The sequence below is a fragment of the Equus caballus genome, chromosome 24, assembly GCF_041296265.1.
Source record: "Equus caballus isolate H_3958 breed thoroughbred chromosome 24, TB-T2T, whole genome shotgun sequence".
NCBI classification, from domain to species: domain Eukaryota; kingdom Metazoa; phylum Chordata; class Mammalia; order Perissodactyla; family Equidae; genus Equus; species Equus caballus.
This window is the reverse complement of record NC_091707.1, coordinates 46,732,059-46,749,564: the sequence shown is the minus strand read 5'-3', so window position 1 is coordinate 46,749,564 and position 17,506 is coordinate 46,732,059. Positions and strand designations below refer to the sequence as shown.

The 17,506-nt window shown below is 53.4% G+C and overlaps 1 protein-coding gene across 19 annotated transcripts in view; it reads left to right on the top strand.

The window, feature by feature from the left end:
- The window catches only part of TTC7B (tetratricopeptide repeat domain 7B), a 246,032-nt gene extending 233,504 nt beyond the window's left edge, over positions 1-12,528 (top strand). For all 19 annotated transcript variants that reach the window (XM_023628265.2, XM_070249758.1, XM_023628272.2 and 16 more), the window contains one exon: positions 11,555-12,528. In XM_023628265.2, coding sequence (XP_023484033.1) covers positions 11,555-11,776 — 222 coding nt within the window. In that variant the 3' untranslated portion in view covers positions 11,777-12,528. The remainder of the gene's footprint in view (positions 1-11,554) is intronic.
- The last annotated feature ends 4,978 nt before the right edge of the window (positions 12,529-17,506 follow it).

The following is a 17,506-nucleotide window of genomic DNA, read 5'->3' as shown; positions in this document are numbered from 1 at the left end:
CAGGGGAAATTTGGGGCCAAGGGGTCCTAGTCTGTGTGAAATCCGCTCGAGACTGGACTGGCCCTTTGGGCTTGTGGCCAGATGGTCCCCATCCTCACTGCTAGTGATTACTGCCTGACAGCCCATTGCTCTGCTCATTGTGGAATAAAGTCCTCCAGAATACTCCAAACCATCCTGGAAGAAAGCAGCTTTAAAAGATTCTGCCAGTCAGATGCTTAAAAAAATTAAAAGCCACACTCACATTTTCCTGGGGCTTAATGGCTTGTTCTAACCCACAGAGAGATCTCCTTCCAGATGCTACGTTAAGCAACAGAATACAGTGAGGTAGGAGAAGAAGGGTAGGAGGCCTCAAGAGTTTACCATTCCTCTAGAGCCCTGGAGTAAGTGTGTGTGTGTATATATGTGTGTGTTCTGGAAGCTTTCTTGAGATCCTGAAGGGTTATCAGGTAGAAAGGGGAGGGACTTTTCCACATAACTCCAAAGGACTTAGCCAACATCAAAGAGTGAGTATTAGATTGAAAGGCTATAATTAGGGCTCCACATTTTTTTTTTTTAGGAAGATTAGCCCTGAGCTAACTACTGCCAGTCCTTCTCTTTTTTCTGAGGAAGCCTGGCCCTGAGCTAACATCCATGCACATCTTCCTTCACTTTATATGTGGGACGCCTACCACAGCATGGCGTGCCAAGCTGTGCCATGTCCGCACCCAGGATCCGAACCAGCGAAACCTGGGCCGCCGAGAAGCGGAATGTGCGAACTTAACCGCTGCGCCACCGGGCCGGCCCCATTGGCTCCACATTTTAATCATCAGTTCAGACTGCCCACTAATGGGTGGGCTGCCAAGGGAAGTGATGAGCTCCCCATCACTAGAGGGTGCAACCAAGAGTAGAAGGCTGCCTACCAGGGACTGTAGCAGGGGCCTGTACATCATGAAGCAGAGGCCCGAGCTCCCCTCCCAACCCTGAGGACTTTTGCTGCCCTAGCTGGTAGGCTACTGGCTTAGAAAAATAAGAGGTTTTTGAAAAATTGTTTTGTTTCCTTCTGAGTTGAATTCAATGCTGGAAAGCCCTCATCCCCAGAAGGTACATTATTCAAATAAAACATTTGACCTGGAAAAGGGGCCCCAAGAGAGCACAGCCTCCTGCAGCCATCAGTTACCCCGAGTGAACAAAGGGACGGGCAGCCTCTTGGGCCCACATCTGTCATCCCCTGGGTAGAAGGAGGGGAGGTGCCGGGGGTCTCCTCCTTTCTGGAATATTCAGCTCCAGTTCACAGCACACGCTGAGGGGAAGCCTCCAAGGGGTGTCTGGTTAGTGCCCAGACCACTGCCCCCCTCCCTGCCCCAGGCCAGCCCGGCTGCAAGGATGCGAGGAGCTTCTCTGTAACATCTGTGTCTAGCCCCGTTGGAGACGGAGAAAGGCCGACTCCCATGGGCTTGGCTCCCACTTGCCCCTTCCAGAGCTCTTCTTCATCCCAGCCGATCTTTGTCAGATGGGCCCCAGTGTCACATGTCCAGTAAGTGGCCCTTCCCCAGGAGCTGCGCAAGCAGGGTCTTCTCTTCTCTCCTCTGCCCCTCAGCCTCTTCCTTCATCTTCTTCAGTCCAGGTCCCCAGAACAGAGCCCTTTGTTGCTCTAAAGGTTAAATGACCTCATGAATGTCCTGTCCCCACCTGAGGAAGGGGGCGGTGTGGATGGGACTTGAAGCCAGGTGATGGCTGTGGCCGCACATGCAAGCCCTGCTGTCTGTGTGGCTTAGAGGGTGCAAGGTTGTCAGGAATGGCTAACGTTGGCCTTTGGGGAAACTGGGTCAAAACTGAGTAAAATGGTCAAAGTGAAAAGGCCAGTGCCACACCAGTCCCTCCCCAAAGCTTCTGACCTACTGAGAGAAAAATGGAGTCGCCCCAACCCCCAGAGGGTCCTTCTCCAGGGCGTCCTTTGACTCCCTCTTGCCTGACCTGGTGAAGGGGCTGTATTGCAGTGTGTGACCCCACCTGCTCTGGAGCTCTGGGGCAGAGATGGGCGGGGTTAGGGCTGCAGATACCCTCGGCATCAGCCAGGACACCTCGGGTCTGGCTCCTTCGGGGCTCCCGGCCTGGTTAGGCAGGCCTTCCAAGGCTGGCATACTTGGCCAGGACACACACTCAGCCCCCTGGCAAGCCGGTGCGATTTCTAAGGACTCAAAACAAATAGAAATGAAACACAAAACAGAGCCCAGTATAGACGAGGCTTCTCCAGGAGCTGCTGGAATCCAGGTGGAGAAGCCGGCACCACCCCCACCCTGCAGTATGTTTTCAGTTCCTTTTCAAGGCATCGTTGGAAAGCAGGGCGGGCTCAGGGCTGCCCCCTCAGCTGCGCCCACAAAACGCTGTGCTCAGAACTGACAGCACCTTTGATGCTTGCCAGAGAAGAAAAGGCCGCTGGGAGGCAGGGAGGCAGGGGGCGGCTGAGGCTCTGCGCTCCCCGTAAATGCCCCAAGGAGATCCTTTCAAAGCCTGGTGGCCTGTGGTCTTCTCAGAGAAGCACCGGCTTGCAGTCTATTTATATTCTCGTTTAAAAGAACGCTTTTGAGAACACCACCGCTTGCACCCCGCTTCTTTCTCCCCAGCTGATCAGTCTTGTCCTCAGGAAGGAAAATGCAAATACCTGAAAAGAAGTGGTGGCTCGAGTGTGCTGGTTTCTCTCATTTGACGCTTCTGTTTCAGCTAACGCAGACTTCCAGACCAACCGATCTCCAGCTTCTGGGAAGAGGCAGGAGCTCACGGGGGTGCCTGTTCCCCCTCGGCTTATGGAAGCCACTCTTGAGGGCCTGGTAGGCTTCCAGAAAGCTCTTACTCTGCTGCACACAGAGCCCCTGGCAGGATAGGCAGAAAGAAAGCAGCTGGGGTTGAGGGCAGTGTTAGAGCACTGTGAGCGGGGTCTGAAACCTGGGCCACTTGGCACATGCCAGGCTCCACACCAGGCCCTCTCCTCCCGGCACCTCGGGAATCTGGTCCTGCTCTGTGTCCAGTGGGGTCACGACCTTGAGTAAGCCTCTTTTTCTCTCTGGCCCTCTGCTTCCTCATCTGTAAAAGAGTGTCAGACCAGAGAGTCTTTAGGTGGGTTCTGGGGTTTTCTTGGGGAGTAGTGTCAGGTCTGAGCAAATAGCCTGAGGGGAGACCTGGCCACACATTGGGCTCCTGTGGGAACAGAGCGCCTTCTCCCGTCCCTCAGAGAAGAATCTCCCCTACCCTCAGTCATTGATGGTAATGATAATGATCATAATCATAATATTCATGATGGCGGCCATTCACCAAGGTTTACTCTGCTGAGCACTTTACAAACTCTCTCATTTAGGCCTCACGACTCTCCTGTGTTTGTCGCCATTATATAGACAAAGTATCTAAGACCGAAAGGAAATTGTCCACGTCAATGGTAGAGCTAAGACAAACCCAGTCTCTCCCATCTCTGAGACAGCGCCAGGCCTTCCTCCTGCAGCCTGGTGGGTCCCACTAACACGTGAGCCACCAGCAGTGGCCAGGGCCTGCAGAGCCCTTCCTGACCCCTTGCCTGGGTGCTGAGCCCCTGACGTGCCATCTCTGGCCAGCACTGCCACTGCTCAGGCCGCAGCCAGCTTGGCAGCTCTGTCGTTGTCCCAGAAGTTGGGGAGATGGGCTTTCCTTTAGTGGCCATCACAATCCCAGTGTCCTGAGAGCAGACGTCTCACCATGGGGGGCTTACGTATTTTGGTCCAAAAGCCTTGGCAGTGCCATTTTGGCTTAAATGGCCCCAGCAGTTCAGGCGCAGGCTAGGCCCTGGCAAAGGCTGCGGATCTGGTCATCAGGCCCCTATCCGTCTCCTGTATGAGGCCCCTAGCTCATGGGTGCTGAGGAAATCTTTCCCTCTCTCCGAGGCATGCAGTGGGGGCAGGAACATGGGCTCTGAGCTGCATAGACCTGGACTCAGTCAATGGTGGCTTCACATGTTTTTCTTATTTCTTAGATATTTGGTGTCTGCCCATTGATTCATTCTGCCCTGATTACTGCCCGCCTGCTTGGCATCAGGCCTAAGGGTGCAGAGAAGGCCACAGCTTACCCAGTCCCTGCCCTCCAGGCACTCACAGCAAAGCCTAGTGGGGGAGCGGAGATGGAGATGAGCCATGTGGATTATGTAGTACCTATTGCCCAGGACAGTTATGAAAGTATTTGCAATCAGGAGAACATACAGTACATTGGTTATAATCCCTTGCACACAGAATATTAATAGAGCCTGGTGGATCATGCATTTGTCCTCCCAGGTTCATTTGTATTTTTGGAGGAGCCTCTGGACAACGCTGCTCTAAACCCCCCCACGCTGTCCCCCTGCACTGGTGTCATGGCAGAGTTTCTGACCCAGGAGGGGAACAGAAAGATCTTTAGGCGCTCCACTTCCACCCCTGATACCAGACTTCCTCCCCGACCCTGGCCTCAGTGAGAACCCACAGCCTCTGCAAAACCCAGGCTGGCTCAGAGAAGCCGAGAGCAGGGCCCTGGGTGGGGAGTCTGCGCAGCAGCCAGGCCCTGGCATGGAAAGTACAAGGGAGCTGTTCATCTCCATCCTGCTGTCGAGTGTTTGACTTCCAAAGCATTGTGCCTGGGAAAAAGCAACAGGCACAGACAGAGAGAGAGAACGCTTGCTTGACCCCCAACCAGAGCTGAGCCGCGTGATTTGTTTGCAGTGGGAAGAATGCTGTCTTGCAGGGACCTTATCTCCCGGGACCTGTACTCCTGGAGGGACAAGCTGTGGTCCACAACATGCCTTTGAGCCCAGCAAGGGGCGACTTGGCGGCTGGACAGAGCACCATGGGGATGTCTAAAATCTCCCAAAGGGGCTTTTGTGCTGCAGCCTTGCTATTGGCCTGAGCCAGGGCTGCAGCGGGAAGCCTTGGACACTAGAGCCTGCACAGGGGCCTGCGGCATGTGGCGAGGTGTCAGTCTGTGGGCTAAACATGCACACACAAAAGACATGCGTGAGGAAGATGCTAACTGTCCTCAAACTAGCCAAGTGTGCTTTTTCTCATTTGAAATAATGGGTTTAATTTAATCCCTTATTTCCAATTTGGTGCAACACCAAGCTCCTATTTGTACAAAATACCTGATCATAATAATTACAAGCTTGGGAGGCTGTCTTCATTTGTGTCTGAAGAGAGGGACTCATAAGTTACCTCCTCAGCCATTCCCGTCCTCTTGGAAGGCCGGCCCCAGCTGGCTCCTAACCTACAGCAGCTCCAGAAACACCGGGGTCGGGGAAGGTGGGAGCCTGTCTGGGCATCCTCTCCAGGAGAAGGAAGGAGGACCTAGTGTTAAGAGCGTGGATGCACGAGTTCGCGCCTCAGCTCTGCCACTCACTGCCTGAGGAAGGGTCTTAGGCAGGTCTGACTGTCTAGCCAACATTATCCATGACAGCCCCAACTCACAGAGGTGAGAGGATTAGACAGCACCTTGCCTGCCGAGGCGCAGCCCAGCTCCTAGCATGGAGCAACCGCTCCGTTGTGTTAGGATTTTTCTGGGCCCCCAGCTCCTTGAGAGCAGGCCTGCGTCTTGCCCACGCCTGTGTCCCCAGCATGTGGCTTGGATCTGGACAATCACTTAGTGGGTTTGGGTTGATTTTTATGTGGGGGGAGGGCAGGTTATTATAATGAAATATGTCAGTCACGGAAAGCTCTGTCTCCTGCCACCTGAGGGCTGGGAGCGCCCTGTGCCTCTGGGTAGCGCTGCCTGTGGGGGTCACTGCGGCCCTGGCTCTTGGGGAAATGGGGATGGTCAGGGCTTTGGGCAGATGGACGAGAGCTCCAGCAGGAGGGGCCAGGCCGGGACCGACTGGGGTTAGGGCAGTGGAAGGAGGCCGGGGGCTACATCCTGCAGAAATGCAGGGGCTGTCAGACCAGCCTGGCTGAACCAAGAGGTGTGCCGGGAGGAAGTTGGGCCTAGCTGGTGGTGAGAACCAGTAAATGCCATCCTCAGGAGTTAGGCCTTTGGTCTTTGGAGAAGTGAGGAAGTAGGGCCTGTGGAATTGGAAAGGATGTCAGGGTTCTAGTGCGTAAGGGCGCATTAAAGCCAGGGAGTGCCTCTCACAGCACCGAGGGGCTTGGGTGGTGTCCGTCCTGATGGCCAGGCACGGCCAGGTCCCAGCCTACCTCTGGCTAACCTGCCAGCAACGCTGGCACCGAGCAATGGCTCAGAACCCAGCCGGAACTTGTTCTGGTTGATCCCATTGTGTGACTGGTTTCTGAGCTACTCTTGGCTCACTGGGGCAGTGGGGAGAGGCTGAGTTTTCAGTCCCTTGCCAAGCCTGAGCTGGCAGCCCCTGGCAAGTCTGTGATGTCTCCCTGAGCAGCTCCAGCTTTAGGAATTAATTCCACTAAACAGATTGCTCAGGAAGCTTCAAGGTCATCTGGAAATGGTAGCCCGTTCATGCATTAGGAATATAAGACTGACATAGGCTGGAAATTTCCAAGCCCACAAGAACCCCAGAACACCAGAGAACCATATAGGCTCTCAGCTGCCCCGCACTGAGGGTGATGAGTCAGATTAGGCCATTGGCTGGTTCTCTGCAGAATTTGGGAGGGAGGGTAGACCTGCCTCCTGCCATCTACCCTGGAGCCCCCATGGTAGGCTACACCCAGTTTCAGCAGCCTGCCACTTTCTAAACAAAATTCCCAGCAAAAGGACTAGTGTCCTTGTCCCCACTCCAGCAGGGTGGGGGCAGGTCGCTGCTGCTGAGAGCAGTAACCTCCAGGTCTTGCTGGGCCAAGGCCCTGGTCCTCCTGGGTCTCCACACCTCACTGGTCCACTTTCTGGCTAACAGGAGCCCCCAGTCCTTGAGTGAATACACATGATGCTCCCCAACAGCAGGCCCAAGCCGGAGAAAAACTGTGCCCTGAAGAGGAGCCATCTCCCCGTCATAGCCGTGGGAAGGAGCAACCGAGTCAGCAACCGGGGGTTGGAGAAGTGAAAGGAAGGACACAGGTTGGTGGGGAGAAGAGAAAGGGAGACACAGCGTGGCAGATGCCCATTTGCTCTTGCTCAGATATAACTGGGTTAGTGCTTGAGGGGCTCTGGGCTCGTCTCTGAAGGCAAGAGAGGTGCCAGCAAGTGGATGGGCAGACTTGGTGGGGAGAATGGGGCTTTGGCCTCAGGCAGACCTGGGCTGGCCTGCTGCTCCATACTCATTGGCCCTGTGACCTTGGGCAAGACCTTTCTGAACCTTGTCTCCTTGTATCTAAAGGGACAGTAATATGAGATGAGCCTGGTACACAGGCCCAGCACAGTGCCTAATGGGGAGAAGACATACCCTGTGGAAGAAGGAAACAGCGTGGGGCTGGGTCCACAGCAGCAGAGCCCAGTGGGACCTAAATTATATCCTCTACCTGCAGCCACATAACCAAGGACGCCTCTTTCTGTCTTACCAGGTGGCTTGTCCCTTGTCACCCTTTTGCCAAACACATGCAGTGTGTGTCTCCCCGCCTGGTGGAGCCACACGGAAGCTTGTGTGTATTCAGTAATTTCGATGCACTGAGAAAGTTGTGTCTTGAAGAAACATGCTGGGGCTCCTTTTGTAATCCTTTCACGCTGTTGCTGCTCGCTGCCGCTGTGCAGACCCCCTGCTCTCGTTTCTGTTGAGTAAATAGGAATGTTCTCGAGTGAGCTCAGGCTGATAACCTCCCCTGGAAGCAAGGGGGCAGGAACTCAAGAGCTGTACATCCTGTTGAACACAACCTGGGAAAGCGGCTCCCGCTCTTCCTGCCTGACCTTCGAGGTTGGGAAATGAGGGTGTCGAGCTGTCTGATTTTCTCTAAAGGAGACCAGCGTGGGAAGAGCACCACCTGGGAGACGGGTATGATTCCTCACCACCCCAACCCTGGACTGCACCCAGGTGGGCCCTGGGAGTGAGGGATGTGGGTTCCAGCCCAGCTCTGCAGTAGCTAGCTTATGCCTGGGGACAAGAGACTTGGCCTCTAGGAGCCATAGTTTACTCCTTGCAAAATGGAGTAGGACTACCTAGTGCCTGGGGATATTTCTCCACCAGGTAATCGGTGCTCCTCAGCTGTGGGCTGTTTCTCCGAAGCAATAAAAGCAGGCCTCGTACCAGGTGTGTATATGTCCTGGCCATGCCTGTGTGCAGTGGCTCTGGGGGTCCCCAGGTGAATTCAATGAACTGACATAAGCCCCTACAACTACCTGGTGTGTCAGAAACGCCATGGAAGTGCTTGCTGCTGTTGGATGGAGGAATATTCTTCCTCCAGGAAGCCCCGGTCCATGCTGGACAGTTGCCCCTGTTCTCGCACACGGTTCCCGTATCCCCTAGTGGATGGAGTGCAGGAGCTGGGGGGAGGGAGCAGTGAGGAGAAAACCCTGTGCAGACTGGGAAGTGGTTCTCCATGGTGGCCTCGTGTGCAGACAGCTAGGGCTGGGAGGCTTGTGCTGGTGGGCCTTGCGAACCTGACCCTGACCAGCCTTGGGAAGGCCGCCGAAACCCACAGTTCACCCTGGAGAAGGGGCAGGGCCTTGCCTTCTGAGGAGAGCAAATTCCAGAAGCCAAGGTGGAATCCTAACTGGGAGCACTGACTTGCGGGCCACCTCTCTCCTTCTCGAGCTTCAAGGAAGGAGCCGCCCTCAGCTCTGGCAGATCCAATCTAGGACCTGGTCCTACCCAAGGACTCCAGCATGGACGTCGTTAAGCATGTCTAAATGTTGATAAGAAAGGAAACGGATGCTGTTTCCTTTCAGTTTTCCTCTCAGAGAGGGTAGATCTGACCTTGAAGTCCGCTGTGCCCTGGCCAGGGGAGGGCAGCCTCTATCTGCCTGGGCTTCCTGAACTGCCTCCCGCTCCCAGAGCTGGGGGCGTGAGGAGGACCCCTCCACAGTGTCACACACTGCCCTAGGGCCGTGGGTCTCTGTGGCCGTCGCCCTGTGACCGTGAGCTCCTCCCAGGTGGGCCTCACAGCTCCTGCACCAGGTGCTCGTTGTGACTCTCAGAAGTCAGGCTGCTTTTCAGGCCCTCAGATGCCACCTCCAGAACCACGTGCCCTGGGGAGAGGTCAGTCCACAGGGCCTGGACACTGCCCACTGAAGGGCAGAGCGCATCTTCCTCGCAGAGCGCGTCTCTGGCAGAGCTCTCTGGAGTGGGTCCGTGGAGGCCACAGCCAGCCTCTGGCAGGCACGTTTATGCCTCTGCTCCGGCTGCTTCTGCTCCTGAGAGCCCACCCGCTGCCCTTCGCCCCTTGGTGAAGTGCAGGCTTGAGAACACAGGCTGCCTCACCAGTGCCATGCGTGAGCCGCAAGAAGGAAGTGCAGGCCTCACGGGGACATCTGGGTGAGGTCTGAAGCCCCCACGGCCATGCCATGTTCCTGGGTGGGAATACTGAACGCTGTAAAGGTGTCGGGCTTCTCCACCGCACCTAGAGATTTCGTGCAGTACAGTTCAGCTCCCAAAGGAGACGAACACAGTGGGCTGTAAATTCACCTGGAATAGTGCAGGGCAAGATTGTCAGAAAATACACCGAAAGCAAAGAGCAGTGAGGAAAGGCTCTAATCCCACCTGTCGAACGTGACGTGGAGTAACGGAAATCAACACGATACAGCCTCATGCGGCAAGAGGTGCTATGGCCGCTGGGAAATTATAGAAGGCCCCTGCTTCATGTAATGATTCACCATATGACAAAGGCAGCGCCTCGCATGAGGGAGGGGAAGGGAGCCTCCGAAAAGTACAGGAAATCCACTCAGATTCCTATCGCCCAAGTAAAGTAAGCAGCTACGTAAAGAAAGTCAGGTCACAGTAAATGAAACTGAACGTGTGTCGCTTCTTTAAAGGATAACTTCCTAAGCTTTGAAACAACAAAAAAATAAATGGATAATCAGAGATCGACAAATTCAATTTAAAAAAACTAAAAACTTTTGTTCAGAGAAAAAAACCTCGAAAGCCAAAAATACCTAGGCAATTATGGCAGCAGATGAATATCAGTCTTCTAAAAGGCTCGTAAACAGAGACATGGGAAATATTTAACATTGATTGTTCTGAAAGAAATGCAGGTTTCAGTAAGGCAGGCCATTCTGTGCTTACAAAATTAGCAAAAATAAAGAATAATGATAGTGGGGAGTGAAGGACCAACCACTGAAAACTCTGTAAATGGCCAAAAAAGTGACATGACACTTTGGGGATATAATTTGCAAAATATTTGGAGAACCCTAAAAAGAGTCATATCCTCTAACCCAATAATGCCACTTTGGGGAAATTTGCCCTCAAAAATTCCTCAAATTTGCTTCCTCAAGGAAGCACCTCCAAATGGTTGTCAAGCTAGTAGCACCGAGCCTTGTCCAGGGCCCCATGGGGGACTCTGGGTCCTCCCCAATATGCTACCCCCCATCCCCATCCCGAGTAGTTCCCTTTTTTTGTTTTTGAATCAGGGTAGCACTCTTTTTTTTTTTTTACAGGGGAAGATTTACCCTTAGCTAGCATCTGTTGCCAATCTTTCTCCTTCTTTCCCCCTCAAAGCCCCAGTACATAGTTGTGTATAGTTGTAAGAACTTCAGGTTCTTCTCTGTGAGCCACCACCACAGCACGGCCACCGACAACAAGTGGTGTGGTTCTGAGCCCAGGAACCAAACCCGGGCCACCAAAGCAGAGTGCACTGAACTTTAACCACTAGGCCATCAGGGCTGGCTCCCAAGCAGTTCCTTTTTGTCTGTGTAGTTCCACAATATGTGGGTGTTCTCGGTAAGGTTCCATTTAACTAAAGGTTTTCAGGGTTGTAAAAAAGATTTGAAATCTGCTGATCTAAAGAAGTGAAGAGGTGCTATCAGAAAGATGTACATAGTACAGCGTGGTTTCTTATAGCAAGGAGATTAGGCATGATCTAACTGTCTCCCCGTGAGGGAGAGCTTGAGTAAATGAGAGTATGTCCATTGATGGAAGAGGGCAAACACACCAATTGTGGAGATGTGCAACTTGCAAACTTGATTATGATCAAATATTTGGGAACCAACACATGTACCCTGATTAAAACTGTGTAAAATGACAGCTGTGCCCTGGCCAAGCCTGAGGTGAGCAGGGGACAGTGAGGTCAGGGGCTTGGTTAGGGTAAGGGGCTGTGAGCAATTTAAAAAAATTCTGTTCTAAATCGTTAAGATAGTAATGCCACAAATGACATTTCTTTAGGTTAAAAAAAAAAAAAGATGACAGACACCCTTCTGTGCAGGCAGATGCCAACTGGTACACACAGGACAGCCTGTGGGTCAGTCTAGACTTTGGACATTCCGATTGGTTTATTTCTTGGTGTTAAGTATTCAAATGAACCTTTTGAAATTGCCATTTTTGTCTTTCAAAAATGGCTGGACGTCGGCAGCTTCATATGGTTCAAGCAACAATTTTTGACCCTTGCCCCTGAGTGCAGGAAGAACTTGAACTTCTTGTGTGCCCAGCCTGATGGAGATACATGCCTACCTCCAAGGAACTTGCTGGAAGTCGAGGACAGATAGGAGCCCAGTGCTGTAGAGTCTCTCTGATGGTCTGTCTGTCTGTCTGTCTGTCCCATGCCTGCAGGCCCTGATCCTTCATCAGCTGGGCCGCTACAGTCTGGCAGAGAAGATCCTCCGGGATGCCGTGCAGGTGAACTCAACAGCCCACGAGGTCTGGAACGGGCTGGGCGAGGTCCTCCAAGCTCAGGGCAATGACGCAGCGGCCACCGAGTGCTTCCTGACGGCCTTGGAGCTGGAGGCCAGCAGCCCCGCGGTGCCCTTTACCATCATCCCTCGGGTGCTCTGAGCAGGCGCCCGCCAGCCCCACTGCCGCTCCGGCCAGGGAGGCCCCCCGGGGTGCCCCGACACGTCGAGTCTGCCACACCGAGGCCCTGGGTGACTGTGCGATCAACCACAGTGAACTAACCAAACCACCCCCGGAATCATCGCTCCCCACGTGTGTTTCTGTTGTTTCGCCAGCCCAATGATAGTTTCTGAATCTACTGACATTGTTCAAAATGGATTATGTGCCATATTTTGTTAGTTGACATCTGAGTTTTAAGTAAAATGATTATGGACTTAATCAGCAAACGTAGGAGACTATATTCGAAGTTAAAATTCAGTGGCAGAGCAGATGATTTTTATCAGAGCTGTAAAGAAAAGTGTTCTCTCCTACCATTACCACTCCTGCCCCACCCTTGGCCCAGAAACCAAATGTGAATTTTCCGTTTCCCACCTCGTACTAGTCCAAGCCAGGACACCAGCTGACAATTTCTTGGTTTTGTTGTCAGTAATTGTACCATGTGATGAATTACTGTCCTCACTTAGAACAAAGCCTGAGTCCAAGAATATTTATATTTTACCAATATATGCCTGTTACAAGAGAAGGAAATATGAGTTATTTAAGTTTAACTTTTTTATGTGAATTCAGAGTTTATTTATCGATGGAAATATGTACAAAGAAGCTTCAAATGGAATATTTACCGACATTCCTTATACATGACAGACACTTGGCTAAATGGGAAGATGATGTTAATAATAAAATGATTTTTAAATGGACCCGTGGCCTGTGTCTTTCGTGAAAGCCCACAGCCCCAGAGAGTTTAAGGATCAGTTCCTGGGGTGGGGAGCTGTCTGCACCTGGGGGCTGCTCTGGACAGCTCAGCCTCTGGCACTAGGAGGCCCAGCCCTGATTTTAGTGTGGGAACTCTCCCTGTGTTTTCTGGGATTGGAGTATGTGACTTAAGCCTGGTCATTCAATATCTGGCATTCACTGGCCGCAGAGGATCAGGAATGAGCATGTAACCTCAAGTCCGATCAGAGTGAGAGCTGCAAGGAAAGGCTCTCACTCTTTCCTGCTGGACTTAAACCTGAGAAGTGAGGCTGGAACAGCAGCAGCCTTCCTGACACCATGAGGGGAGGGCGTAGAGGTATTGGGGCCACATGTGAAGCTGGAGACCAAATCCAACAAACCAGATAGCCAAGACCAAGAACCAGAAAGAAGCTGAGCAGGCCTCTCTAATTCCCTGGAGCTGCTTGGCTGAGTGACTGTGGGGCGGCCCCACCTTGCCAGGACCTGAGGAAATGTGGAGAGCCTGTGCTCTGATCTTAGGCACCCTAAAATCTCAAGGACCCCACCCAAGCTGGGCACAACCTCTCTGAGTCACTGGGCAGGCAGGCAAGGGGGCAGCTGAGGTCTGGGAAGAGATCACAGTCAGGAGCCCACTGTGGGCAGAGCAGGTAGGCACCCCAGCCTCAGCACTGACCCTGCCAGGAGGTATCTGGGGCTCTGAGTAGTCATAAATCATGGAATTTGCAACATGAGACACTGGCAGGAAAGGGCAGGTGCTCGGGGAGGTGGCAGCTTGCCCCAATTGGAGGGTCAAGGCCGAGCCCTGTCATCCTGTGCAGGAGTGCAGGGAGAGGCCCACCTGATCAGGACCAGGATCAGGAGGCTGGGGCCACCCCAGGATAATGGTGCAGGCACCGTACCAGCCACTATCTCCCAGGCTGGCTCTGTGCCAGGCCCTTGCCTCAGAAAATCCTGTGCTCATCAGCCTGTGCAGAGGCGCTGGCAATGGCTCCTGTCTGCCTGCCTGCCATCTGTCCCCTCCGTGGCATCTGTCTCCCTCGGGAGAACCCCCTCCCCCACTCTCTATCCACGTGGGCCTGGCCTGGCCAGCCAGAGCTCTACGGCCCCCAATTTCAGTGACTGATTCAGATTTGAGCATGTGGCCCAAGGTTGGCCAATGAGAGACCCCTCTGGGACTATGTGGACATAGTAGAAAAAAGCCTCTTTCTGTTGGTTTTGTGTCCTGATAGGATGCCAGCCTGGGGCTGCTGGTGGCCATTTGGCACTGTGTGGGACAGCCTGCCTGAGAATGATGCCAACTCAGGAGAAGAGAGTGAGGAGATAGAGAGACTGTGTCCTGGGATCACCAGTGGTGTTCTGGGGCTCTAGACTTTTCCATCACCAGCTGATACATTTCCGTTTTGCTTAGAGCAAACAGAGTTTCTATTGCGTACGCCTGGAAGGGGCTGAGAAACGCGGGGAGCACTGTCATCCTCATGGTTCCCCAGGTGGGAGCTCTTCCTAAACTCCTCCGTCCTCTTCCTCAGTCCTGCCCACCCACCCTGCATTCTGCCTCCCAGGACGTCGTGTCATTTCTACCCAGATCACATCTCCCTCTCCCCAACTCTCCCCCCGCCTCTCGCTGGACCGTGACAGTGTTCCTGCTTTCCCCTCTCCCTGCAATGCATCCTCTGACGCCCTGGGTGTCCTCTTCCAGGTGAGGATGAGGTCAGGCTCCTCCCTCTAAACCCCCTCCATGGCTCTCCACCTCTCCCCTGGAACCAGGATCCCTGCTCCCAGGGCCCTGCGCTTGGCCCTGACCACCCTGTCCTTCTTCCTACTCTCTCCCCGCTCCAGCCTCCCTCCTAGTCCTCTAGCCTGCTGGGCGAGTTCCCAACTAAGGGCCTTGCTGAATGAATGAAATCATTCACTCCTTGATTAACAGACGAGGGAGCAGAAGCTGAGGAGGTGAGACACCTGCCTGGGGTCACGTGGAAACTGCCTGGCAGAACCGGGGTTGAGACCCAGGCCTGAGGGGTGAACCTTTGAAAGGTGCCCAGCGCTGCCCAGCTGAGGCAGTTTGGGATAGCGAGATGTGGGAGACGCTGTGTTTGATTCATTCCCCCTCCCTGATCTTAGTCCCCATCTGTAAAATTCATCCAGCAAATATCTGTTGTGAGCTTGCAACACCAGACGCTCATTCTAGGCACCAAGGGTAAGCAGTGTGTGCGAATGGGGCTCACGTTTTTAAGGAAGGAAATAGACAAATGTATAATATGGAATTCGGGCCACATATACATGGTGATGCGTGTACAGAGAAAGAAGCAGCAGGGTAACGGGCCTAGGGAGTGTTAGGCTACGATTGTATAGAAGGTAGTTGGAGAAGTCTCTGATAAGGTGACATCTGGCTGGAGCAAACGAGGTGGATCTGTGGGGGAAGGCCATCCCAGGCAGCAGGAACAGCAGATGCAAAGGCTCAGAGGTGGGAGGGGAACAGTCAGGGTGGTGAAGGATGAGAGGAGCAAGAAGATGAATCAGAGATGTGTAACAGGGTCCAGAGAACATAGAGCCTCATGGGCCATGTTAAGGGTGTGTATTAGTTTCCTGTGGCTGCTGTAACAAATATCCACAAACTTAGTGGCTTAAATCAAAGCAAATTGGGGCCAGCCCCGTGGTATAGTGGTTAAGTTCAGTGCGCTGTGCTTTGGTGGCCTGGGTTCTCAGGATAGGATCCTGGGCACACACCTACACCACTCATCAACCACGCTGTGGCAGCAACTCACACAAAACAAAAAAAAATAGAGGAAGATTGGCACAGATGTTAGCTCAGGGCAAATCTTCCTCAAGCAAAAAAACAAAGAAACGCATTTATTCCCTTACAGTGTTGGAGGTCAGGAGTCTTAAATCAAGGTATTGGCAGGACTGTGTTCCTTCTGGAGGCTCTTGAAGAGAATCCATTTCTTTGTCTTTTCCAGCTTCTAGAGGCCGCCTGCATTCTTTGGTTCACAGCCCCACATCACATCGCCTTTTCTCCCTCTGCTTCCATTGTCACATCACCTTCTCCTGCCTTCTGACCTCCTTGCCTCCCGCTTGTAAAGCCTCGTGATTCCATTGAGCCCGCCTGAATAATGCAGATAATCTTCCCCCACCTCAAGGACCTTAATGTAATCACTTCTGCCAAGTCCCTTTTGCTATATAAAGTAGCACACTCACGGGCTACAGCAAATAGTATGTGGACCTCTTTGTGCAGCTGGGAGGGGCATTATTTAGCCGACCACCGGGTGGAAGCTGGGAGACTGTTAGAAGGCTGCTGTGGTCCTTAGGTGAGCAGCGATGGCAGTTAGACCAAGTGGAAGCAGAGAAAGTGGCAAGAAGGATTGTGAATATTCTGAACACGGAGCTGAAAGGATTTGCTCACATATCAAGTCTGGCCTATGAGGGAAAGAGAGAAGTCAGGGATGTTGGCAAAGGTTTTGTCCTGAGTTAGGGAGGGGTGGAGTTGTCGGCCACTGAGACAGGAAAATTGCGGGAGGAGCAGGTTGGCAAGGTGGGGGCGGTGGGGGGAGCAGGAGCTTGTTTTTAGGCAGGTTGAACTTCCACGTTTGGAGGCAGCTGTCTCCATGAGGCTGGAGCACAGGGAGAGACCCTGGTGAGGAGCTGAATGTGGGTGGCATCTGTGAATGTGGGATTGAAAGCCATGGGCTGTGATGGGGCCACCTCAGGAATGAATAGAGACGAAAGGGGGAACCATCAGGGCTGAGTTCCAGGACGTGGCAAGGTCTACAGGTCGGGAAAACGAAAAAGGACCAACAAAGAATGAGAAGGAGCAGCTGTGAGGGAGGGGGAGAAGCAGTTGAGTGGCGTCTCAGAGGCCGAGCGAAGACCGAATTTCCAGGAGGAAAGGGTGGTTGACTGTGGTCGCTGCCCCAGAGGTCCAATAGGGCAGGCCCGAGAATTGACCCTTGGTTTTGTGGAGGTCAGTGATGATCTTGACAAGAGGTGTGCCACGGAGGAATTGTGCTGCCTCGATTCGTATGTCGAAGCCCTAACCCCCAGTGTGTCTGCCTTTGGAGACAGAGCCTCTAAGGAAGTAGTTACAGTTAAATGAGGTCATAAGGATAGGACCCTGGTCCCATAGGATTAGTATCCTTATAAGAAGAGACACAAGAGCTCGCTGCCTCCGCCATGTGAGCCCCCAGCCGGAGGCCACCATGGACACGAGAGAGGAGAGCTCTCACCAGAACCCGAATCAGCCCGAATCTTGATCGTGGCCTTCCAGCCTCCAGCACTGTGGGAAAATAAATTTCTAAATTTATTGAAGGCCCCCAATCTATGGTATTTTTTATGGCTGCCCCAGCTGACTAAGACAAGCTGTTTGGATAGAGTTGTGGGGTAAAGCCAGGTTGGAGTGGGCTCAAGAGTGGGAAAAGGAGGCGAGTAGAGATCCCTCCTTCAAGCATGTCACAGCGGAGGGGCACTAACGTGGCCGGGGGAGCAGGGGCAGGGGGTGCTTTTAAGATGGGCACTCCCTGTGCACACTCACCTTTGCAGAGAGGCGAGTTGCTGAGGCAGGACAGCCTGGAGCTGCTGGAGCCATGTCCTCGAGACACTGGGAGGCGAAGGGCAGCCTCAGACAGGAGCCCCGCTGTTCTTCCAGACAGAGCGCTGGGCCCTCCTGCCAGTGCACCTGGGGTCTCTCCTCCCGAGGCTCTGGCTTCCCAGGAAGGTGGGGTGGGGAGGAGCCCAGGAGGGCAGCGGTGGACCAGGGAGAGAAGGAGGAAGAAGGTGACAGGAGAGAGGAGGCCCTTCTTTAAAGGCAGCCAGCTCCTCCCAGGGCAGAAGGATCTTGGGGACAGGGCCAGGCATGGCAACCAGGCCTCCCATCCCCTGTGCCCCTTACCTGTCTTCAGACCTAAGACAGGACATGCGTGTGCCTGTGTCTGTGACTATGTGCCCCAGACTCCT